General features: G+C 37.7%; 3 protein-coding genes and 1 long non-coding RNA gene across 19 annotated transcripts in view; 2 read left to right on the top strand and 2 right to left on the bottom strand.

Moving 5' to 3' along the window:
• The window catches only part of LOC140789286 (putative acyl-activating enzyme 19), a 26721-nt gene extending 24453 nt beyond the window's left edge, over positions 1-2268 (bottom strand). For all 13 annotated transcript variants that reach the window (XM_073138931.1, XM_073138934.1, XM_073138935.1 and 10 more), the window contains exon 1: positions 1722-2268. In XM_073138931.1, coding sequence (XP_072995032.1) covers positions 1722-2016 — 295 coding nt within the window. In that variant the 5' untranslated portion in view covers positions 2017-2268. The remainder of the gene's footprint in view (positions 1-1721) is intronic.
• On the top strand, positions 2225-7667 carry LOC140789287 (uncharacterized). Of its 2 annotated transcripts, none has more exons than XR_012109145.1 (3): positions 2225-2514; positions 5191-5402; positions 7121-7667. It is a non-coding gene; the product is annotated as an uncharacterized lncRNA (long non-coding RNA). The 2 variants fall into 2 exon arrangements; XR_012109144.1 differs by having other exon boundaries at positions 2228-2366.
• Positions 7668-8515: 848 nt separating this feature from the next.
• On the bottom strand, positions 8516-11401 carry LOC140788548 (6-phosphogluconate dehydrogenase, decarboxylating 1). Of its 2 annotated transcripts, none has more exons than XM_073137824.1 (2): positions 11259-11401; positions 8516-10263 (listed from the first exon to the last, which is right to left on the bottom strand). In XM_073137824.1, exon 2 carries the CDS (start codon positions 10255-10257, stop codon positions 8800-8802), a length of 1458 nt encoding a protein of 485 aa, XP_072993925.1. In that variant the 5' UTR covers positions 10258-10263; positions 11259-11401; the 3' UTR covers positions 8516-8799. The 2 variants fall into 2 exon arrangements, with proteins under 2 accessions (XP_072993925.1, XP_072993924.1); XM_073137823.1 differs by having other exon boundaries at positions 11233-11398.
• A 3389-nt stretch (positions 11402-14790) lies between these two features.
• Positions 14791-24951, top strand: LOC140788691 (extra-large guanine nucleotide-binding protein 3-like). 2 transcript variants are annotated; one of them, XM_073138067.1, is made up of 10 exons: positions 14791-14982; positions 15315-16286; positions 16393-16526; positions 17423-17527; positions 17636-17818; positions 19360-19531; positions 20320-20564; positions 23115-23287; positions 23954-24151; positions 24372-24951. In XM_073138067.1, the coding sequence occupies exons 2-10, from the start codon at positions 15347-15349 to the stop codon at positions 24763-24765; spliced, it is 2544 nt and encodes an 847-aa protein (XP_072994168.1). In that variant the 5' UTR covers positions 14791-14982; positions 15315-15346; the 3' UTR covers positions 24766-24951. The 2 variants fall into 2 exon arrangements, with proteins under 2 accessions (XP_072994168.1, XP_072994169.1); XM_073138068.1 differs by having other exon boundaries at positions 15315-16282; positions 16389-16526.
• Positions 24952-25627: the final 676 nt, after the last annotated feature.

Consider the following 25627-nt stretch of genomic DNA (forward strand, 5'->3'; position numbering starts at 1 on the left):
TTTTGGGATAACATAAGATTCCTAGGATACCCTTGACTCGTACCAAACATAAATGTGCTAATAAGATAATTAATGAGGAGGATTTTGGGCTTCCGGAGGAGCCGACTAGCTGGCGAGTTTTACCATACCGTGGAGACCCCCCAGACGAGTAGAGTTATACAAATCTAGAATAACATAATTACAGTCATTATACCTGTCATGATACTGTAGGAAATGTCGGTATTAATGCATGCAATTGGTACTCCCTATTATATCTTTTGCATACGTAGTTATTTATGACCTGTTCATCATAGTATTATGAGAATGTTAATGTGACATCAACATTAGTATAATAATGCTTTACATGTGTCCGGTATGGTATACCATTGCATAGATGTATGATTGCTGTGAACGTAGAATGTAATGATCATGATGACTATAACATGCTTTATGCACTCATAAACACTGCACCACTTCCACCTATCATTAGTAGTCGAATTCTGACTAGGCAGTACCCCTACTCACTCAGCTCAGGGTTAAGGGTAGAGTGTATCTTATATGACTATACTATTAGCGGCCTACACCTGAGGTCGGAAAGCCTGTGTGGCATTCAGGTAGTTATACTGCATAGTTAGGACTAGATTATGATGATAGAAGAACATGATTGTGAGGCGGGGATATAACTCTAGCGGTACCCGACGACGCAGGGTTAGGGCGTCTGTTGATGAGCCGAGGGCTCCCGATTCTCCCGCCGAAGGCGATGATGATTTAGAGAGAGTGAGATATGGGCTTACGACCGGGGTCCTGAGTCTGATGGCCACAGACAACCGGTCACCCCTCGATATATGAGATGATGGATGATTGTTTCTTAAGAGTATTTACCCTGTGTGGTGAATAGCTCGGTGTGCGATGATGAGTATGATTATTGGTTTGGTAGACATGAGATGACTAAACTGCTATTTTATTGCTATGCATAACATGTAAAACCTACCTATGATTGAGATGTGTACGAATAAGAGATTGTCTCAAACGTTATATCTGTGTGAACTTATCATAATACGTTTAGGAACTAGCATGTTCCAGGATAGTGATTGGTAATCTTTATCAATTGCATTGACTTAGTAAATTGTGGTAAGTCATTTCAATAAGCATATCGTTATGTTAGCAAATATGGGCATACATTGGATATATACATGCGATGTCATTATTTTAGATTGTATGGATCCTTGGCTGTAAGCTCACCCCTCGTGGCGGTATTATTTCAGAGCTAGGGACGCAGGTGCGGGTAGCGAGGAGTAGCCGCTTTTCTTTCCACGTTGTATTTTTGGACTTTAGCATAGTATTTTGGATGTATATTTGGGAGACTTGTTGTGGCCTGTGGACTTGTATCCGGACTCTTATAATTGAGTTTATTTATGGTGAAATTGTGTTGTTGTGTGCCTTGTGAAATCCTTGTACTGACAGGTCATGTGATACACCGCGTGGGGGGATTTACCCACGCGGTTTACTTTGGGTGTTTCAGTTCTCGCGTCTCGAATTGATAGAATCTAACTTGCAAGAACAGAGAAGAAAACAGACAAGAAACCACGAAGGAATCAGAGAAACCAAGAATCAAGACTTCTCACCACAAATCGTCCTCAGCTTGAATAGGCCAAAAGAGACTCGAAGGGAGAATAATCTAAATTGGACGAGCATGCAAGAGAAGAGACAAGAAACCACGAAGGAAGAATAGAAACCCTAACCTTGTTTCCGGACAAGATCGGGATCATCGCCTCCATCAAGAACCCTTCTGATACGGCGGCTGAGAGATTCCACGGCCGAGAGGATCTCGCCGCAGGTGAAGACATCGTCGCCGGGGTATAACGGCGGCCAGGTCGATCCTTTGGCGGAAGAAACTTCCTCGGCGTTCCTCTCGAGGCCTCCGGATGGGTGAACAACGGCGATCCGCCTAGGGTTCCGTGATGCCGACCGGTAGAACTCGTGGGAGATGCAGCAGAGCTTCTTCTTCTCCTCTTCTTTACCACCTCCAACGGACATCCCTCTCCAGATACAACGGCCCTCCAACCTTCGAATCGGCTCTCCTCTATTTATATGCAACAAATGAGTCGGGTCCGGGTCGGATAAAAGACATAGACCCAAACCCGGAATCCCATTGGAGTCACTCACACTGGAATAATAATAATATAATATATTATCAAAATAATAATTATTATTATTATTATTATATATATATATAGATAGATAATAACTCCGAGTTGGAATCGGATATTTCTCGAGGCCAACAACAAGAAGGTGTTCCTTCCCTCCTAATCGCCCAAAAATCTAACCAACTGCACAGGAGAAAATTTACCGTTGAGGTTCTTCTTCCCAAGAACTGGCCCCAAAAGGTGAGATTTTTTACTCCCAGAATCAAACCCTAGATTCAAAACTATGGTGAAGATTTCCAATACAGAAGGATTGAGTTTAAACCGGCTGGCTGCAAAGGTGTTACGGATTCGTATGGAAGGAAAGTTCCGAGGGGCCGATAAAATTATGGCAAGGCATTTCGTCTAATACGAAACTATGTTTTTATTCACTCTTTTTTCTATTATACGTAGACTTTTGGTGGGACTTTCTGATTTGTTTTTATTAAAATACATGCTGTTGGGGGATCACATTGAAAAATTGTAGAAGATTTCTATCTTATAGATAGGCAGTAGTTTGGATTTTCTTCTTCTCCTTTTAAGTTCAAATGATCAAATTCTCATTCAGTGATTTTTTTTATTCTTGCTGTTCTTTCTATGTAGCGATTTGTACCCAGGAAGAAAGAGTCATTGAGGAGAAGCAGGGTGTCAGAAAGCAATTCTTAACTCAGAAGCAATAGTGCCAATTTTGCTTTGAGAGCCCATATAGGACAAATCATCTTGTTGTTTCTGTAGGAAACTTCACATATCTACCGCTACCCGAGAGGCAACCTCTTGTGGGCGGACACTGCATTATTAGAGCATCTCCAACCGTGGCTCTATATTTGGAGTCCAAAGGCTCTAAATATGGCTCCAAAAATGGAGCAAGAGCCCGGTGCACTCCAACGCACCGGGCTCCATATATATTAAAATAATAATATAATATATATTATTATATTAGCTATTTTAAATTACTTAATAGGTCATTTTAGCGTTATTATTTTTTAATAAAAAATATATTGTTAGAAAACTCTCATTGAGATCTTTAAAATAAAACTAATATTTAATAGTTTCAGAAGTAATTTTAAATTACTAATTTTTTAATTAAACGCATCGAAATTACATTACACAAAATAAACATCGAAATAAGCATTACATGTCATTAACTAAAAATATCAAAATTGCATTACATAAAATAAGCAAAAATTAACCAAACATAACAATAGATGTTTAATATTCTGGTAAGTTATCTCCGTAGCCACCGGTTCCGGTTTCGTAGCCACCGGTTCCAGTTCCGTAGCAACCTGTTCCGGTCTCGATTTTATTTTTAATGTATTTCATGTTTGATGTATTTCATATCTAATATATTTTAATATTTAATATTTATATTGAAAATAATTTTAAGTAATTATATCTTAGGACACATAATTTATTAGACTCATTTTTTATAAATATTAAAAAATTTAAAATTTAAATTAGATAAAAAATAATTTAATATTAAAGTCATTTTAAAGGTCTCGATGAGACCTTTCCAATGATATTATTTTTATTAAAAACCGATTAGTAAAACTAATTATATACTCAGTTTAACTAACTAAATTATTTAATAAAGGATATAAATGGAATTAAAATTATTGAATGTAATAATTATTGGGTAATTTTGGTATTTCAAAAGGTTGAAATGACAAATAGAATCGGGCTCCATTTTTATGGTGGGGCTCCAAATTTGGAGCCCCACTATTGCTAGCTCCAAATTTGGAGCTAGTTTTAGAGTCCCATTGGAGCTCAATCGGGCTCCAAATTTAGAATTTGGAGCCCGGTTGGAGTTGCTCTAAGTACCTTTGCAGGTTAGACTATTAACTAGGGGTGTAAACGAGTCGAGCCTGAGCGAGCCGGCTCTGGCTCAGGCTCGGCTCGAAATTAGTTTCGAGCCTCATAATGTTGCTCAGGCTCGGCTCAGCTCAACCCGAGCCGAGCTCGAGCTGAGCCTAACTGAGCCCGAGCCGAGCCCGAGCAAAGCTCGAGCTCGATTAGAGGCGGTGGCGACGTGGGCGGTGGCGACATGGACAGCGGCTTGCCGAAGGAGTCGGAGACGGATGGAGGAAGAGGAGGAGGAGGAGGAGGAGGAGGAGGCCGACGGCGACGGAGGAGGAAGAGGAGGAGGAGGAGGAGGAGGCCGACGGCGATGGAGGAGGAGGCCGACGGAGGCGGAGGCCGACGGAGGAGTAGGCCGACGGAGGCGGAGGCCGACGGAGGAGGAGGCCAACGGAGAGGAAGGCGTGGCGCCGTGGTGGTGGCTTGCCGTCGTTGCCGATGGAGACCGACGGGGAGGGAAGAGTGAAGGTGATCAGGTGGATGAGGGTGAGAGTGAAGATGAGGGTGGGGTGGGGGAATTGAGGATGGGGAAGGTGGTGATGGGAAAGGTGAAGTAATTAATGAGGGTGGGGTAGGTGAGGGTAGGTGAGGGTGGGGTAGGTGAAGGTGATGAATATTGTGTTACGGGTGAGAATGAGTTAGTGAGGGACACATGGCAATATTTCTGTATGCCACGTGTCCTTAGTCATATGGAGTCAGGCTATCGAGCCTATCGAGCCGAGCCTGAGCGAGCCGGCTCCAGCTCAGGCTCGGCTCGATATTAATTTCGAGCCTATTATGATGGCTCGGGCTCGGCTCAGCTCTGATCGAGCCGAGCCGGACTCGAGCTTCACCCGAGCCAAGCCCGAGCCGAGCCCGAGCTGCTCGTCAAGCCTGACAGCCCTACTATTAACGATGTTTTTTTATACTTTAAAGAGTGTTCAGCACCTTTCACTTTTAGGTCTATATTTGTCAACTGTTATTTAAAAAAATTTCTCTTAAAACATCATATTGATTGGTCTCCTTTAATATGTTTTCTACAATCAAAACTCTCTACTTTATTTCTATAGTTACTGTTCCTTCTAAGAATAGTCTGCTAAGATTATTTTATTTTCACATGTCATATATTCTTTTGTTGTTATCCTTTTTATTGTAGAAGGATGATTTGACTAATGTCATTTTTCTATCAATACAGCACGAGGCTGCAACCAGAACGGTCAACTAACACATTTGGGTTGAAATACGAAACTTTTAAGAAGTGTCTACTGAAGATGTTCGCTAATCAAGGGAAGAGCATTGTTTTTTTGGAAACAGTTATTGACATGGCAAAGCAACGCAGAATTGCTTGATTGAGTGCATCCCTGTGCCATATCAACTTGCAGAACAGTTACCCATGTACTCAAAAAGGTTAGCCACTTCAGACATCTTTATGAATTTATGACTCAGAATTCTGCAACTTTTACAATTAAGCTACTTACATACCATTCCATTTTCAGATATACTTTCAGTATACTCACTGATCTTGTTACATAATTGGCTTGTTTTTGGTTCTGTCGTTCTTAATTTCTTTCAGCATATCCTTCTTATTATTTCTAAGTAGTCTTTGTGTTCTGCAATCTGCATCCCCAGAATTTTTCCAATTTCTCATCTTTAAGTTCATTGTGATATTCTGACTTAATGAGAGTAGATCTTAGATAGTACACTCTCTTTGCTGAAAGAGTAGCAGTAGAACTATGGTGGTTATTTCTTTTTTTTATTTCTTTTTCAATTCCCTTTGGGTTTTGCATAATGGCTGATTAAAAGAAGAGAGTTGGTATCATTCAGGTTCTCCTATGAAAATAAGAACGCAATGTAGTTTTTGGTCTTTTATCATTGACTTAGTTTTCTTTTGTAAAAGAGATAGTATCAAAAGATAGTATCAAAGTGTATCACCAGCTCTTATAGGAGATTGAGAATTGTTACTTCTACATAAAGATAAATATCAATTAAATTTATATATTTGCTTGTTACTGTATTTTCTTCTACTTCCTTTTTGCCCTAGAGAACATTCTCTCATTCTATAATAGCATATGTGTAGGATATCAAATTGTTCTCATTCTGCTTTGGCTTATTTGTGTATTAATTTGGATATATACATGTGTAGGGATTTTGGAGAGGCTTGAGATGAATATGCTATATCTGTGACATTGGTAGGTCTTTGCATCTTCCAACTGACCTTTTAGGTTTCCCTGGCACAAGTGGTTTATGCCTGGATTTGTCTTTGCATGGAGGGTTGTAGTTAAGTTGACTGCCTGTAGCAAAATTTGTCCAATCTTTGCATGGGGCTTCCTCTCTCTTGCAGTGATTAGCAAAGTCCATCTTTTGTTGTCATCTTCTAGCAATTTTACAGTAGTTGTATATTGTATTGGTTGTAGCCTTTTAAGTTTGTTCAGAAGGGCATTTAGGGTCCTTCACTCTTGTTGATACATAAAACGAATATATTTCTTGTTTACATTGATCGAAGTTCTTCTTGATTTGTGCTACATAATAGTTATTTTTGGAAATAATATCCTGATTCACTTCAAATAATTACCATGTTATGTTGGTATTCTCTTTTTCTTTCTTGCCCTGCCAGGCCATTTTAAGTTGTTTCATGATTTGAAGCTCAATTCTAGCCTATAACTATAAGTATGATGTTTCTCTTTTTTTTTCTTGTCAAGTTGCCTCTCCTGATAGGTCATTTTAATTTTTAAGTGTCTCATCTTTGAATATTGATCTAGTCCTTGGTTCAAAGTAAATTATTATGTGTGTAAGTTTTCTTTAATGGTTAAGAAGAATGAGTGCCTGTTTTAATTACTTGGTCAGCATTTGCACTATGCTCGCATTCAATTCCAATTTGTTAGATTGGTTTTAATCATATAATGTTCTATATTTATCCCTTTAGATTGATCTTTTGGATCTCCAAATTTACTACCTAGGGATCCTTTACTTTCTTTTATGTATTCTCTAATTTGTCATTTTTCAATCTTTATATCCTGGTACGTGAGCAGAACTCTGAAAGTGTACACTAGAAGAGAAAATTGACTTGCAAAATGCCATTGCTTTATAAGTTATATAATTGTTCCTTTTTTTTACCTGTCCTTCAGGCAATTGATGAAGCCAGAGAAGAATGGGTTCAGCATGACATGAAGAAGCTAATCCCAACAAGTGGTAATCTGCAACAAGTTAATACCTGAAAACTTTGCGTACTTCCATGTCAAATTCAGTCCAGACGCGGGATTCGTCCATGTGATCGATGATAGCAAGTTCAACAATGGTTTTGGGTTGAATGTCATCAGAGGGATGTTTTGCCTGCCAGAGGAGGACATGCGCCAGTGGGGAAGCAAAAACAAGCATTCATGACATTCCTCCAGGAGTGGGAGCTGTTTGATTGGACAAGAGAGCTTGATCAGGTGTAAATATGTGAATATGTGGTGGGATGAGCAATTCTTCCTTTTTTTTGTGGAATAACCTGATCAGCAATCTGTTCCGTAATGTTAATTCTGTTCTTAAATTAAGGAGTTGATGTCATGAACTTTTCATCCATGGTTGTTGTGAACTATTATCCCTGTACTTTCAGCATCCCTGGCACTTCAATTGTATAGTGAAAGATGGAATACAGTAGAATACAAAGCATTCTTTGATTTCTTCCCTCTTTTCTCTTCTCATTCCATTCCTTTAAAAGATTTAGTGTGCTATCTATCTCCCCATCATTTTATGCTGTCAGATCTCAAAAGACCTATCCATTTGTCTCAACATGAATGAGTTGATTTCCTTGATTCTTGTCATTTTTTTTCCTATGGATGGATAATGAAAAGCAGGAGATTCGAAAGTGTGGGAAAAAAATATACACCCCTTCCTATCCTAAATTAATGCAGTCATAAACCTATTTGTCAGCAGCCAAAGCTAATTCTTAGACTTAATTTAAGGGATATAATATTTTTCAGAACTAAGATTACCATTGCTGCCACTGACAGAGCAGCTACACTTATTCTCAAGTTAAATGACAACATACTCTTCTCTATGGTCTTCTAAAAAAACCCTATATACCCTCTAGAATCCTCCACTCCAACAAGCATATTAAACATAAGATTCAACTTCAATGATTTAAGAGAAGGGCAATGCACACTTTCCTCATCAAACTAATCCATGCTAGTCATCAAGCATCTAACTGGATGACTTGTACTGACCTTGCTCTACGTACAGATAACAGAACGCCTAATCACCGGTAAGCTATAATATGTATTATAATATAAGATGCAGAGATCAACATACTGCATGATAACCTACTTTAACAAAAATAACTTTTGAAACACTGACAGTACAATGATGTACATGGCCTTGGGGAAAAATAACAAATCGCTGAGAAGTGATAGAAGCAAAAGGACTTATTTTATGGATTTCAGAAAATTATGCAGTACTTACAATTTTGGAAAACGGTAATGAATAGAAGGATCATCTTGAATATGGCAAGATTCAAGTCACCAGAAACAGATAAGATATAGCAAGCTGAAGCAACAGACTATGCTTCTTATTTTTACATATAGTGCAAAAGGAATTACTGAAACAACTACAATGAACTTCCCAAGTTCGTCATCCAGGTTAGGGAATCGAATTGGAAAGGATCTACCAGGATACAGAAACCAAAACACAAGAAGCTTCAGAAGCAATGCCATAAGAGAGGTGATTCAAACAGGCGGTTCTCATGGGCTATGAAGTTAAGAACCATTAAGACAATCTCAAATTTTGAGTTCTAAATATCAGGTTACACTCATTAAGTAGAATCTCAGTTCTTTGACTGCTGGGCAATCTTAAACCATTCTGTGTGGAATGATCCTGGTACATCAGTCCTCTCATAGGTATGAGCTCCAAAATAATCTCTCTGAGCTTGGACCAGATTAGCAGGCAGCCTTTCTCGCCTGTAGCTATCAAAATAAGCCAAGCTTGCTGACATACCTGGGGTGCTAATACCATAATTAATAGCAAGACAAACAATTCTCCGCCAAGCAGCTTGCCGATCTAACATCTCCTGAGCAAATTCAGGGTCCACAAGGAGGTTTGCTAGATTTGGGTTTCGGTCATATGCCTTCTTGATGCGATCCAAGAAGATGGCTCGGATGATGCACCCACCCTTCCATATCCTTGCAAGCTCACCCAGGTTGAGACCCCATCCTTTCTCTATGCTCTTGGCTCTTATAATATTCATTCCTTGTGCATAGCTGCAAATCTTTGAAGCATAAAGAGCTTGTCTCACATCATCAATCAACTTCGCTTTGTCAACGGGCTCACTGCTCAATATATCAGTGAAACCACCTGATTGGAAAACTCTAGCAGCTGCAACTCTTTCCTCCTTTAATCCGCTGAGAAACCTTGAATCTAAAGATGCTTCAATAGTAGGAGCAGCTACTGATAAGTCAGCTGCTTGTTGAACAGTCCATTTACCAGTTCCTTTCATCCCAGTCTTGTCCAAGACCTTGTCTACCAAATGTCCTTCCCCCTTGTCATCCTTAATTCCAAAAATGTCAGCTGTGATCTCAATCAAGAAACTAAGAAGCTCACCCTTGTTCCACTCAGCAAAAACTTGTTGCAATTCATCATTAGAAAGCTTCCCGACAGATCTCAATACATCATAAGCTTCAGCAATCAGCTGCATATCACCGTATTCAATTCCATTGTGAACCATCTTTACAAAATTTCCTGACCCCCCGGTACCAATATAAGTAACACAGGGACCACTGTCAGGAACTTGAGCAGCTACTTTGAGAAGAATGTCTTCAATGTACTTGTAGGCCTCAATGGACCCTCCAGGCATCAAAGATGGTCCATGACGTGCACCCTCTTCTCCTCCAGAAACACCCATTCCAAGATATAGAAGGCCAAGCTCAGCCATTGCCTTCTCTCTTCTCTCTGTGTTTTCGTACCATTCATTGCCCCCATCTATAATGCAGTCACCCTTCTCCATGTGAGCGGAGAGGGTTGCTATTGTTTGGTCCACAGGTGCTCCAGCCTTTACGAGCATGATGACGACACGTGGCTTCTGGATTGAATTTATAAAGGATGCAGGATCATGGAATCCATAGAGGGGCAGGTTTCCTTCCAGCTTGGCACGTTCTACAGTCTCATCGACCTTTGAAGTAGTCCGATTGTAGACAGAGATGGGGAAGCCCTTTTCTGCTATGTTGAGGGCAAGATTCTGGCCCATGACAGCAAGGCCGGCAAGTCCAATTCTTGTTAGAGTCGCCATCTGTATCTGGCAAAGATGTTCCACAAGTATCAGGAAATGTCACTGATTTTGCACAATAGTAGGTTTAATATTTGAAGAAGCAAAGACAAATAATATCCTCTCATTTAAAAGGAGAATTTAAATGATAGATACCATCTGTAATAGACAATTTTCTACTGCGATTTTGTTTGGCAAATATTAGAATGTGATCCACAAATAAGACCACACTAGAACAAGAGCTAACCCCTGTGGCTCATATAGTGGAAACAAGAATCATGAAGGCAAAGAGTTCTTTTTATCAGTCTTATAACACCAAAATTAAAAACGGAAATCTTTCAGTACCCAACTGACTGGATTAGCGTAACATTTTATTCAAAATTATCCAACAAGAGATGACATAAGTGGATATCAATTGAGAGAGAAAAAAGAATAGCAATAAATCAAAGTCAAACAACATGATACAGAAAATTTACAAAAGATCCATCATTTGTGATCTGACTCAACTTTCCCTTTTCATGACCTATGATCCATAGATTCCATCAGTGGAAAGATAGACCAAACAAAAGTATATATATCTGACCTAAGAAATTGGACCAAGAGTTGCATCAACAGCATGTTTGATGGTATACAAAAGATGATCCACCGACACAAATTCCAACTTTCATACAAGAGATGGTATAATGGATCTAAACAATTTTTTGCTCCTGATGGAGTTCTGTTTGCCATCTAACCGAAGCCCCTCAAAAAAAAACATACCAAGAGATATCATTCACGGTAAAATAAAATTAAAAAAAAAAATCCAATTCAGTAACTTCCCATCCTAGCAAAAATCGCTCATTTACTTACAAAACACTATGTAATCCATAGGCAAAACCCGATCAATAAAAATCATCATATTTCACGATCTAACGAAGAAGACTCAGAGAATCACTAATCCAAAGGCAAACAGGTAAAGAAAAGAAAATTAAATAAAATGAGCTTTAATCAACAAAATACCCAATTCAATGGAGAGGAGGTCCGACCTGATCTTTCGCAATCTCTCTCGCGAATGCTGAGATTAGGTTAGATTCTAATTGATGGCAAATCAACAACCTTTATAGGTGAGAGTCCACCTAGAGCAGTTGGAAATTTTATATTACCACGTCCAAATTTTCACAAATCCATCCTCTTGTGCTTAGCTTTCGACTAAATAATACTTTTTTTTTTGTTATTATTCAAATAAAGAGTGAACTCTCCCGGGATACATAGATATTTAGGCTCCACCAAACTTTAGCAGAGACCTGCTCTAAACTATCACGCTGTCATGCTGCTTCTTTAAGTCAACCGCACTGTCAAGTTATTAACTGAGTCAAGCCGTTGAGTTAAGCCACTAAATTACTAAATAATTTATTCATAATATTATTTGAATAATTTTTTTACGGTATTATTTAGGGTTCAAATTTAGAGTTGGTCGGTAAGATAGAAACAATTTCGATAGGTGGAATCATGTGAATAGACATGATCGTCAGGCGGGTTGGGTCGGATTCAGGCTGGGTTTTTCGGGCCAACCGGGCTTAAGTATTTGTTCGCGGCCCGACCCACCAATCACTTGGGCCGGGCCGGGTTCGGGTCGGGCTAGCCCGTTATCGCCCGTCAGCCCGTGAGAGATCGGGCTAGCCGGTCGAGCTGGGCCGGCCCGACCAACCAATCACTCGACCCAACCCATATTTTAACTATTTTTAGATTTTTTTTTTAACTATTAGCTTATTTTTTAAAAAAATATTTATATTCCTCCATTTAAAAAATAATTAAAATAAATTAAAATTTTTTAAAGATGTGCTTAAAATAATGCAAAACGGTAGTACGGTACAATACTTAAAAAAGATACTGTAGCAATGGTAAATTAGACGGGCAAAGTACTTTAGCAAACGGGCAGGCAAAGGCTGGCCCGTGCCACCCATGGATAGTTCGAGCTCAGGCCGAGCCGAGCCTAAACCAGGTCTGGGCCGAGCTTAGCCCGGTCCAAACCGGGCCAGGTCGGGCCGGGCACGGGCGGGTTGGGCCCTTTGATTATGTCTACATGCGAAGGATCTAATGTTGGTTGGTGGAGCCATCCAATTTTAGTTTTTTTATTTGTTTTTTTTATGTGAATGCTATTAATTAAGCCCGGGAATCGGCCCAATTTAGATTCAATTGTTAATTTTTCAACGAAACCTAAAGTGAGGATAGACAAAGGGGGGATAATATACTGTTATTATAAATTATTTTTGGTGCTTTTGGCATTATCCTGGCTCAAAATACTAACATTTTCTATCTGAGCCACGAGTAATTAGAGAGAGTGGCTCAAATAGTGGGTGGTCCCAAAGAAAGTTGCTTCAGTTCAATCTGATAGTATATCGAGAATTTTACGACGTTAGTGAGTGAATGTTTTGGTTTACGTAAGTATGAATTTGTATACGAATTAAGTTTGTTTATTATCGGGATTATTTTGGAGGTGCTATCTAAGGAGCAAAGGTGGATCAGAGCAATCATTAGTAAAATAATAATGATGCTCGTATTTTATTGTACTTAGGCTCATCCCCCCTAATAAATAAATATAGATATATTTTTATTATATTTAGATTATTAGAAATTTGATCGAAATTATTTTAGATGCCCATATATGTATATACGATGAAAAGAAATTATTAGTGCACTTTAATATCTCTAATTTATTTTTATCATAAAATAAATTTTGAGAGTAGTAAAAGTTTAATAGTGTTATAATTAAAGGATTTTTAGAAATTATATCTTATATTTTAGTTATTTTGTGATTCACAATGCGTCTAATCTGACTCTTTCTTTTCCCATAGAATTCTTATTTAACACCCTAGATTAACTTAGATAGTACTAGCAAAAAAATATTTCGTTATAATATACAAAATAATTTATAAAATATATAAGTTATTCATGCCTTTTTCTTTTTCTTTTTTTTCGAAGAAGAAGAAAAAAATGAGAACAAGAAGGAGAAGGGAAGATGAGGAAAAGTGGTGGCAGCGATAGCGACAACAACGACAACATCGGCGAAGGTGGAGGAAGTAGGTGAGGACAATGGTGGAGGAATATAAAAAATAAAAAGGAATGATAGAGATATTTTAGTAACTTAGTCAACGTTAGTTAAAATAACATCATTATGTTAAATAAGAATTATAAAAGAAAAGAAAGAAGTTAGAGTTATAAAATATTTAATATATATAAAAAAAATCCCTATAGTTAGACCAGTTTTGTTGGGATTTGAATCTAGTAACACCGGTTAGTTAGATACAACTTGAACTCATTCTATGCTAGTCTCTTTAAATTAATTCATAGTAACCGTTTATACTGTAGGTAATGTCATTACTTTTGACTATCTGGTGCAATAGGAGAATACAAAAGGTGTTCTGCTGGGTGATCCATCTCCCTTCTTGCTCTCGGAGAGATACAAAATTATCTCTTTGTGAAGTCGGCCATGGAAAAATCAAAACACAACTAATCTCATCCTAAGCGTGGAATTGATCTACTTCTGAGGGGAGGTGGATGCTGTTCAAATTGTGCATTTACGCGTGAAATGGTTGACCAGAAAGCCTTTTGACCCCCCCCCAATCTGGTCGTGACTTCAAAATTCTGGTCTTCAACCACTTTTAAGAAATTTAACGGCCTTTGAACGTCGACTTGAAACTGTTCGCCATGAACTGGGACTGACGTTAGCAAAAGCCATCGGGTTTGACTTCCAGATCTTTGCTTAATTGTGTCGGATTTCCTTTTTGTTAGCGCGTTTAACACTTTAAAATTTAAATACGAAATTAATTTTACTACGCCGACAAAATCGTTGATTGGACAAGAGACTTTCGAATATAAATTTTAAAATTGTTGTCCTTGTACTTAATTTGATAGATTTAAAATAATCCAAACTCTAATTTTGTTTGTCTTGAAGTAGGTCTATGAGAAATTAGAATTACTTAATGAGATATAGCTATTTTGTAATAGTTATGCATGCTAAGAACATCAATAAATAACTTAATAATAAAGAAATATTAAAAAGGTTTCCCCTGTTCACAAACTAAACTCGGAGTGTTCCTGATTAATTTTTTTAAAAATAATTACTTATATTTTACATTAATAGATAAAAAAAAACTAGACACTGAGCCATCTTTCCTCAATAATTAAGTTAGACAATTTAGCTAACTTCTGACAAGAATTGGTCAGGCTAACGTAGGATATAGAACTCTAACAACTTAAGTTAGTAATTAGCTTATTGTGCTAATATTTTATTTGCAACTAAATAAATAAATAAAATATTTTCAGGAAGAAAATACAAATCTGGAGTAGACTGATAAAATTTAAGAAGGGGTTGTTTTTCTTTTTTGCAATAAGGTAAAATTATATATAAAAGTAATTATTTGCAACAAACTCAGAAAAAAAAGGGAAAGGAATCCTTCCAGAAACTGATTCATAGTAGTTTGTGGAAAACTTTTACAAGAAAAAAGAGTTTCTGGCTCTGGGCCCCGCTTCTGTTCTTCGATTTGCTGTTCTCTTTCAAACAGCAAAACTCCTTTTACCACTCGAACAGTCGCAGTCGCAGCCGCAGTCGCAGTAGCAGTGGAGGAACCATTCCAATTTATCCTTCTCCCGTTCTTGTTGTATCAAACAAATCCGCTTTCGGATCGGGAAATTTCAGTGCCACGCAGCTTTGATATCGCCCGAAAAATTGACACCTTGGCCGCCGCCTCCTCCTGCCTCGGCTAAGAGGTACCCTTCCTCATCTTCGGTCACCTGAGTTTTCGATTTCAAGCACTAAATTTCACACGTGTAGCGAAAAGATTTGATTTTGATTCAGTTTCGCCGTCGTAGGCTGTTCCTAACTTCTCTTGAACTGGTTTTAGAGTCAAATTTCAACCGAGAAAAGTTCAAGCTTTCCTTGTTTTACCAAAAAGTTGGGACTTTCCATCTCCTTTACATGTACTTCCTCTTCGCTTTTAGTCCGAGATGCCAAATTGTTCTTTGAAGCTGAAAAAGATTTAATCTTGTGGTGGTGTATGATACTGATATTAAGTTGTTTGCTTTTATTTGTGAGAGAGAAGTGTGTAGGAGCTCATACACACTGCATACTGAAATGGCCCAAACACTAGATGGGAATAATTGGCAGGAGATGTTGAGAAAGATGCTCCCCCCTGGGACTCCCATCCCGGAGGCGCCGCCCAATCTGGACTACTCCATTGCTATCGAGTACGATGGCCCACCGGTGTCCTACGAGCTCCCACTGGTTGAGCCAGTGGATTTGAACTACCCCACAATCCCAACAGCAGAGCCAGTATCTGAATCTTATAGATTGGCTTCAGTCCCTGTGGCACCCGCGGTTGATCCAATACCTTTACCCGTCTCTCGAATCGCCCATGTTGCTGCGCCTTTGTCTCGAAACCCAGAGGCTTCAGCGGATTGCTCAGAGTACTCAGATGGCTCCCACTCAGGGTCTTCTAGCTCAACACATTGTTCTCCAAGACCACAGCATAAGCAACAAGTTAATGAGGCAAAGAGGGTACCGGTCGTTACTTTTGGTCTAGGGCCATATGATAAAAGTGAAACTAGGGAACTTGAGGAGATGTCTTCTCCTCACTATGTTGGTGTGTCCAGGAAGGAGAAGAGATGGGTGTGCTATAGGTGCCGGAAGAGGAAATGGGAAAGCAAGGAGTCATGTTTGGTTTGTGGTGCAAGGTACTGCAGTTATTGTGTGCTCAGGGCGATGGGATCAATGCCTGAAGGTCGCAAGTGCGTTAGTTGCATAGGCCAGCCGATTGACGAATCAAAACGATCGAAACTAGGGAAGAGTTCAAGGACACTATCACGGTTGCTCTGCCCCTTGGAAGTCAGGCAAATGTTGAAAGCTGAGAAGGAATGCCCTGCTAACCAGCTTAGGCCTGAACAAATTACTGTAAATGGTTGCCCACTGAGGCCGCAGGAGATGGCAGAATTGCTCAGTTGTCCATTACCTCCACAGAATTTAAAGCCTGGGCGGTATTGGTATGACAAGGAATCCGGTCTATGGGGAAAGGCAAGTGCTTCAGCAATCTAATATATTTGCTTACTCTAAGGCAATTGTAGCTTGCTGGTGTGAAAAGTACATGCCTTGCTGATAATATTTTGTTTTCCTTTGATAGGAAGGGAAAAGAGCATATTGTCTTGTTAGTTCAAGCTTAAATTTCACTGGAAGACTTCAGCCCGACGCTAGCAATGGGAACACCCAAGTGTATTGTAATGGGAGGGAAGTTACGAAAACCGAACTGAGGATGCTAAAGGTATTTATTCCCTTTTACTTGCTTTTTGTGAGTGTATATTTGTAATTTTATGTCCTTTTGAAATATAAGACACATTCATGTAATATCACAATGCCACATGGAAAAGACTCAAATACCTATGCAAATAACCTAAAGCAGTGAACAGAAGAGGTTATTACAATGTCAATCCAATAGGCAAGTGACTTCCCTTCGTTTTGTCTATGGTACTGTTTTGATTCCCATATTGATTCCACTAACAAGATTCAAGGATGTTCTCTGGATTGTAAATTCTGAATATAGGGGTTTAATGACATATTTAAATATATGATACATTATAGTTTATCCCATGTGGTTTGATACTTTGACCCTATTTCAACCTACCCCCATGAATTTTAAACTTAACAACTTCACTCCCTTGTGGTTTAGACCAATTTGTAACCATTTATTGAAAATGGGAAAAGTCTTAATTATCCTCATAGAAAGCAATATGATTTGATGAGAGTAGGGGTAGTTTGGTCATTTAGAAATTTGCTTGTGACAGAAAATATTGGTGCCAATGATAGTAGGATAATTTGATCTTTTTTATTGTTAGTTTAAAAAGAAAATATGACAATTGCACTTTGGTCTGAACTACAGGGGAATTAAGTCCGTAAGTTTCAAGTGTAAGGGCGTAATCTAAAATCAAGTCAAACACAAAGGGATAAGATGTAATTTGCTTTTAATTATATTTATCAAAGAAACCTTTTATTAAGATATTGCCACCTTTATATATAAATTACTAACCAAAAAGTCCAAAAAATGCTCTTTCTCTAATTTACTCACTACATTTGTTGCATATGATTGGCTTTCTCTGGATATTCAAGTACTAGAATCTTTGAAGACTCTTATATGTTCTAACACAATACTCCTGCATGCAGTTTGCACATGTCCAGTGTCCACGTGGTACACACTTTTGGGTCTATGATGATGGTCATTTTGAGGAAGAAGGCCAAAATAATATGAAAGGAAACATCCGGGACTCAGTACGTGTTTTGTTCAAAGACTCCAAAAATACTCTTTCTTTCTGAAATCTATCATTGCTCTTATTCTTTTCTCTATCCTTTGCTTGATTTGTTTGATTTATTTGACAGCTATTTGTACGCCTATTTTGCATCTTATATACAATCCCCGTGCCTCATCGAACTGCACACAGACCTAGGGATGAAACTCCATATTCAGCTAGAGCTGTCCCCAACTACTTCGATCAAAAGAGGATCCAAAAGCTTTTACTACTCGGACCACAAGGATCTGGGACGAGCACAATATTTAAGCAGGTGAATAATGTTGGATTCTTTTTGAACTTCTTTCTGAAGGATAATGAAAAAAATTCTGCTGTAAGTAAAAGATCTTTTACTAAACAATTGAAAAGTGGGAAGCCGTGATTGGAGCTTTATCCAGATAATGCATTAAAAACAGTTTCTTTGGTTTCTTTTGGTACAACAGCACTTGCTCTGAGCAATATTAATCCTTTTGGAATTAAATATTAGCTCCGTATTATGTGGTTCTCAAGGGTCCTCTGACACATATAACCTTCCCTTTTAATTATTTATACTTAAATAAATTCTTAAAAGATTTGACCCGGAGATTCCTTTTGCATAGGAGTCCTCAACATGATTATTACTTAGCATGATTTCAATTATGGAAGGGTAACCGATCCATGTGAGGCACTAGAAAATTTTAAATTCATTCTACGTGTATATACTACCACTACCACACCATATTAACCAGTTTTCTGAGAGAACTATAATCCAGTCTTCCTTTTCTTTCTTTATGTAGTCATTCTCTCTGGCACTGTTTGGTTGTCCTGTTTGTAATTAGAGCATGAATATTAAATTCAAATACTGTATTCTGATGAGACTAAGATGGACCTCGAATAGTTTAGGTTTTCCAAATGTCTAACTATTATGAGCTTTTATATGACTGACAAGTAAACTAAATAGCACATGCTATTGCAAGTTCAATGTCATTTTAACACCTGATGATTGAATAATAAGTTCAAAGAATACTAGTTGGAAGAGAGTTGCTATATATCCAAAGATCATGAGTTCTGAGGGCCTTCTATTATTAATAATATTTAGTCGACCTACTATTAACGAACTATCATGTAAGCAATGCTGGTCCTTGTCATTATTTGAAGCACTATATTGGGTGAGGATAGTCACAGTTTGGATTATAGGATATGCAATTTCAGTTATTTGTGTATCGGATTTTGTTTCACCTCCTCAGTAACATGGATGGTCGTGCCGACTGGCACTTACCATACCGGCGGCGTACCAGGACATGACACAAGGAGTGTCGCATGACACCCATCATAATAGCTTCGCCGCTCGCCATTGATCTCGTCGTTGAGCTACCCGTCGCCGATCGCCTTCGCCCGCAACTTAAGTTTTAATCTCTCTCTCTCTCTCTCTCTCTCTCGATTTTTCTTCCTCCCTCATGCTAGGGCACCTGAGCGAGCTCGGGTGACGGCTACGACGGAGGCGAAGGCGAGTATCTCTTATCTTTTTCTCTCATTCTCTTACAGCACGATCGGCAAATGCCACGGCCCGTGCCTGTGGCACTACCATCGTTGCTCATTAATACTCATTTGTGAACAATTCTTTGCTCATTACTGAAATGCTAGGTTTCTAGAAGGCAGACCACAAAATAATTGCATCATTCGCATATGATGGAATCATTACTGCTGTGTTAGACGGAGTATTTTGCATCACTTGCCACTCCTTTTCTTTGATACTCTTTCTGTTGGCAACTATATGTATACACATTAATTGTTCATACTTCATATAAGATGCAATATTGCAATGTCTTGAAGCAGGTCAAGTTTTTATATGGGAATAAGTTCACTCAAGAAGAACGAGATGGTATTAAAATGATGATACAAAGCAACATGTTCAAATATCTCGGCATTTTGCTTGAGGGTCGCGAGCGCTTTGAGGAAGAGGCTTTGGCCAAGTCTAACAACATTTCACTTGATCGACACGCAGAAGGTAGCATTTGCAATCAATAGCTTCTTTCCTGTTTTAAAATGATCTATTATTGTGTTTTTATATGAAAAATGTTTCATATCTTTTCTTCTTAGGACTTTGAAAGGCTCTTTATCGCTAACTTCATAGGGAGCCTGTTTCTGCAGAACAAAGCCATTTTAGCTTGTAGTAAATTCTGTTTGGAAAGTCAGGAAAGTGCCCAAAGAATAAAACATAAAGACTCTCTTTCATAATCTGTCACCCTAACCAAAGTGTCACTGGGTAGCCTCTGACTGCACACATGTGTCTGATCGATTATCTAAGCCTGGTGTTCACACCAGTAACACTAGTTAAATTCTATATGTAGTATGTTGATTTGGAAATTTGAGATCCAATCTGGATGAATACACCCCATCCATCATGAAGTAATGATTAATTAAACTTCACACAATCCTACTAGTTTTGTTTAATATACCATACAGATGGCCCTGAAATTGTACTGAAGCTTTTCTAGTGTGTAAGATCTTTATCTGTCAATTCAGTGGAAGGTGGGAATTGTGTATATTTCCTTTTCTTTCATATATTGTTTCTATTATCCTCATCTTGCTACTCTATGTTAAGCCCCTTGCATCTTAATCTACAACAACAATAAAAAAACCTGGCTATTTGCTTGTTAATCTATGTCATCATTTATTCATTTTATTTCCTAGATAGTTTTTTTCTAATATGAAGAAAGAAGGTTTTTTAACTTCTTTATTTTCAAAGACACATAAGCCTGTATGCAACACTTGATTTTGTACCTCCTCATCCAGATGAATGCAAAGCTAATGGGTCAAGTTCATGTGTATACTCGATAAATGCAAGGCTGAAAAAGTTTTCTGACTGGCTTTTGGACATCATAGCAATGGGAGATCTAGATGCATTCTTCCCTGCTGCAACACGTGAATATGCTCCTTTTGCTGATGAGATGTGGAAAGATCCTGCCATACAGGAAACTTATAAGAGAAAAGACGAGCTACACTTTCTTCCCGATGTCGCTGGATACTTTTTGAACCGGGTAATATTTCAGAACCTTTATTGTCATTCTTCTCTAAATTGATGGCACGGAAAAATTGGAACATTTGGCTAAATGTATTCCATAATTTTTATCTTCTTTTGTTGGTAGTATTTCTTCTTATAAACTGCTAGATTGGTGAATTTCACTGTTAATTGGGGGATGGTGAATAGTATAGACTGCGAAGGAATTGAATAGTCCGAGAGCATAACCATGACTGACAAGTGAAATCTTCTAGCTGGTGCTCAATGATCTTATATTCTTCCGCATCCTTTGCAATTCTTAGCTTCCTCTTATCTTTCTGATGAAAGATCAATTGCTGGTATTCCTCTTGTTTTGGATTCTAAAAGTAAACAAGATTTCCTTTTTCCCTTTTTGTTCTCTTTATTGGGCTACTAAGGTCCATCAAGCACCAATTTAATCTTATGCATACAAACATACTAGCTAATTGAACAAGGTTGCAACTTGCAAGTTGCTTGAAATGTCTATCCTAAGACTCGACTGCACATTTATCATTGGTTTAATTCCAAGTGTTTTTAGATTCTACTTGATATGTCTCTGAAGGTCTATTAAAAGAAGGATTCTAGTCATTGTAGTAATCACTATATATGTTACACTAGTCAAAAGCTGGCTTGCCTTTTTTGTTCCTTTTCCCTAGAATCCTATTAGATGTACCTCTTAGGGTAACGGTAAGGTTTGCCTCCTTGCACCAAATGATCACAGGTTCAAGCCATGTAAACAACCTGTGTCATAGTGGGTTTATGTTGTACACATCTTGCCTTTCCAATCTGACTATAGAGGGAACCTTATGTGCTGCAATTTCCTTTCCAGAGTCCTGTTAGTGTTGTCTAAATGGCGATTTAGTTGCTTGTATAAACATAAAATTTGCAGTCTGCTTGACTCATAATTGGTGTACTTCATTTCCAGGCACTGCAGCTACCAATATTCCTTTTTATTGGTCCCTCTCACTTTTCTTTTCAAAGTTTGCTTCCTATCTTCTATCCTTTATATCCTTGTCCTTTCATCTTTCCTACTTCAAAGTTGAAACACAACAGGTCATGATCAAAGTATAAAATCAAGCCAGGCTAAAATGATTATGTTAATTCTAGTATGTGGAACATGACTATTCATTTCTTCTTATCTCCTCACAGTGATCTTTCTTTAAACCAGCTAACTGGTCTAGTCGAGGATTGTTGGCATGACATATTGGAAGCAATCTTCTCTAGATCCTTGGTGCTGTTTGTTATGCATGACCAATCTTGATTACTTGGCTATCAACTTAAATATTTTTTTGGCATTCAATCATCCTCTAGAATTCTTCAACATCCAAGCTTTTTCCCAATAATATGGGGTCAGGTAGATGAGACTCAAAAATAGATGATTTTTGGGCCTTCATACTCTAGTCATAAGATACATAAATGTAACTCTACCTATTTGCATTTTGGTAACATGTGTGTCGTCTGGTACTAGCAGAGGGTGATATTAAATAATTAAATGCCCTTCCACTGTGAAAAGCAGACAACTGTTGTTTTGTAGGGAAATAAACATCAGGTATAGAAATGTTCTTTTTCACCTTTATGCTGATTTCATTGGACAGTGAAAACAAGATGCATGTTTGTTCCTTTAAGCATTTATCCTTATTCCTAAAGCTGCCAACATCTGTATGTGTTGATGAGTTATGCCTGGAATCCATTGTAAGTTATTGATAATCGTCAACTTGTGATTGACTTCGTCTGCTTTCAAGGAAGCTACTAGTTTAGCTAAGAAGAGAGTGTTGGTGAGTTATGACTGGAATCCATTATAAATTACTGATAGTCATTGTTGTGATTAATTTTGTCTGCTTCCAAGGAAGCTTCCAGCTTAGGTAAGAAGAGGATGCCTCACAGATAAGGGAGACTAAACAGATGATGCTGTTGGATATCATGAATATTGCCTCATGAGAGAGAGATGATCCATAATTCTATATGTCATTTCTTTCTTTATCTACCTCAATCAGTTGCCTGATGACTATGTTGAACATTTGTAGTGTTGGAAAAGATGTAGTGTTAAAAATATAAAAATAAAAAGGAAAACTACTTAGATCCGTCCAGGGCTGGGACGGTAGTGCTGATCCAGGAATGCAGGAAATATTTAATTTCCAAGCCAAATTGTTTTATGCACAATTTCTAACTGACATAAGACTGTCATATGACATAAACATGAAGAGAATAATGTTGCTGTGTATACAGTGGTGATGTCTCATACACCATGACTTTGTGGATTGCCTTTTGGTATGAACTGAAGGTTCCAGTCAATGAACCGGAATGCCGTCTGGGTTGGTAATTTCCCATGAAACAAAGTTCCTTATGAGGTTTTAGAAAAGATAAAGAGGACCTGAAAGAGTTTCAAATAATTATTTGCCGAATACTTAAATTACAATGGATTATGTTTATTTCATACTAGAGTTTACACAGTAACACATAATTAACTATTGATCTTGCAAAATGCTGTTTTGAAAGTTTGATTAAATCTGCAGACCCATTAGCATTTCTGAGTGTGTATATGTTCTTGCAGGCAATTGAGGTATCAAGCAATGAGTATGAACCTTCTGAGAAAGATATATTATATGCAGAAGGAGTAACCCAAGGGAATGGATTGGCCTTCATTGATTTCACACTAGATGATCGCAGCCCTATGTCAGAACCATACAATGACAATCCTGATGCTCTTTCCCAGTCACTTACGAAGTAATTTCCTTCAACTCCTTCATGAACTGTAATCAGTATTGGAATTAGCTATCTCATAAAAGGGTCAATTGGCGAATATTATTTCTTTTGTTCTGTATAAATTATAGTGTTCTTTCATCTGCCAATCTACCACTACATTTTGTCCTGTTAACCATAAGACCTGTACAAGGACATTTGCAGTACTAAGTTGTGCAGCTGAATGCAAATTATAGCTTCACTTGCCTCACACGACGTTATAAGAAATGCTATTAGGAAGCATTTCGTATTTATTCACTCTAAATATCAAATGCAATATCTCAAGAACAACACAGCTGATATGAAAAGAATTCTATGTAGACAATCTAAGGATCAATCCTCGGAAAATGTCAAGCATGCTGATCATTTCTTGTTGTATCATGTAAGCAAACAATATCCCTACTAGTAGGTTAAGATTTTGCATATTTTATTAATAATTAACCATTTCTCCATGATTTAACATGTCTACACCTGGACTATATCTTCAATAATAGAAAAATTACCTATTTCAATTTTTATAGCATTTATTCTCAAACAATATTTGAACTGTCCAACTTAATTTTTATAGCATTTATTCTCAAAATTACCTATTCCAACTTAATTTTTCTCTCTAACACACTCTCATATTTGGACTGTCCTCTTCTCCATCAGATACCAGTTGATCAGAGCAACTGCCAAGGGAATTGCTGAGGGTTGCAAGTGGGTAGAAATGTTTGAAGATGTTCGCACTGTAATCTTCTGCGTGGCTCTCAGTGACTATGATCAACTGGGAGCCCCTGTTAGTGGCAATAACAGACCCCTACAGAATAAGATGATGCAAAGCAAGGAGCTCTTCGAGGCAACGATCAGGTACTACTCATAATTCGAGTTTCAGATTTTTTTTTTTTTTTTTCGTTTTCCAGGTTCTGAATTCTAGTTTGTGCACTTTGTCTATTAAATGAATTACTATGTCTCTGAATTGCTTAGCTTCTCAAAATCTCAATATGATCAAGGAAAACATGGGCCTAATGACTACTAACTTCTGGATTTAAAGTAGATAAAACTTCATCGCTGCCTATTTTTGTACTAGGCAATCATGCTTCTATGATACCCAATTCGTGCTTGTGCTCAATAAGTATGACCTCTTCGAGGAGAAGATAAACCACACTCCTCTCTCAGCCTGTGAGTGGTTTGAAGACTTCTCCCCGATTAGGACTCACCACAACAGCCAGTCAATGGCTCATCAAGCATATTTTTACATTGCGATGAAGTTTAAAGACCTCTATTCCTCCCTCACCAACCGGAAGCTGTTCGTGTGGCAAGCGCGGGCCCGTGACCGGCCGACAGTTTACGAAGCCTTCAAGTTCATAAGGGAGGTGCTCAGGTGGGATGAGGAGAAGGATGAGAACTATCCTGAGGACTCCTTCTATAGCACTACTGAGCTGAGCTCGTCGCCGTTCATCAGGCAAGAATCATCACACTAAAGTTCTTGCTCTAACAGGGATCAGAAATGATTGTATATAATGGAATAATGCAGCTTATTAGGTATCTTATGTATCATTTAAATCAAATTATTTGGAGGTGCAGTTTGCATTTGTCTGTCTTGTAAAATAATAACATATTTAATCTTTTCTGAATCAAAATTACCTCCCCTTCCACCTCTTTTCCAACCCATTATATTATAAATGTGGTCATACTTCCGTTTTAAATGTTTTTTTAAGTGTAAAATTAAGGGACTGATTTCCAAATACAAAACAATAGATAAGGTTTAAATATGTTTTACTATTTTATATTTATACTTAGAATTATTTTACTCCTCCGCATTTTAAAAAGTCTAAAAAGTATCTGTACTTATAACTAAAGTGAGACTGTCTAAAAAAACACAATAAGAGTATTTTGATTATTTTGGCAATGCTCACTTAAGTTTAATAGAAAAATTAATGATTTTATTTTAATTATAAGTAGATAGACTAGTTTAAAATGTTTTAAAGTATAGAGGAATAAAATAATTTTTAGTATCAGTACATAGTAGTAAAACATATTTTAACTCATAATTAAAATTTTAGATCCCTGAACTATAATCATTTCTATATATTCTCTGTTATTTATTTATTATGACATATTAATCTTTGTTAATTATGAAAAACCTTTGAAATCCTTCTTCGGTTTGTTATTTATTAGGTTTTCTTATTAAAAATGACGTGATGTCTCATGATCAAATGTATATCCTCTATTTTATCTTAGAAGAAAGAAAGAGGACCAACCTAAGGAGTGAATTACTAAAAAAATAAAGATTTTTCATAATTTAGGAGTCAAATGCTAAAAAAATGATGATAATAATAATAA

The sequence above is a fragment of the Typha latifolia genome, chromosome 5, assembly GCF_019914945.1.
Source record: "Typha latifolia isolate L0001 chromosome 5, TyphaL0001v2, whole genome shotgun sequence".
In the NCBI taxonomy this organism is placed as follows: domain Eukaryota; kingdom Viridiplantae; phylum Streptophyta; class Magnoliopsida; order Poales; family Typhaceae; genus Typha; species Typha latifolia.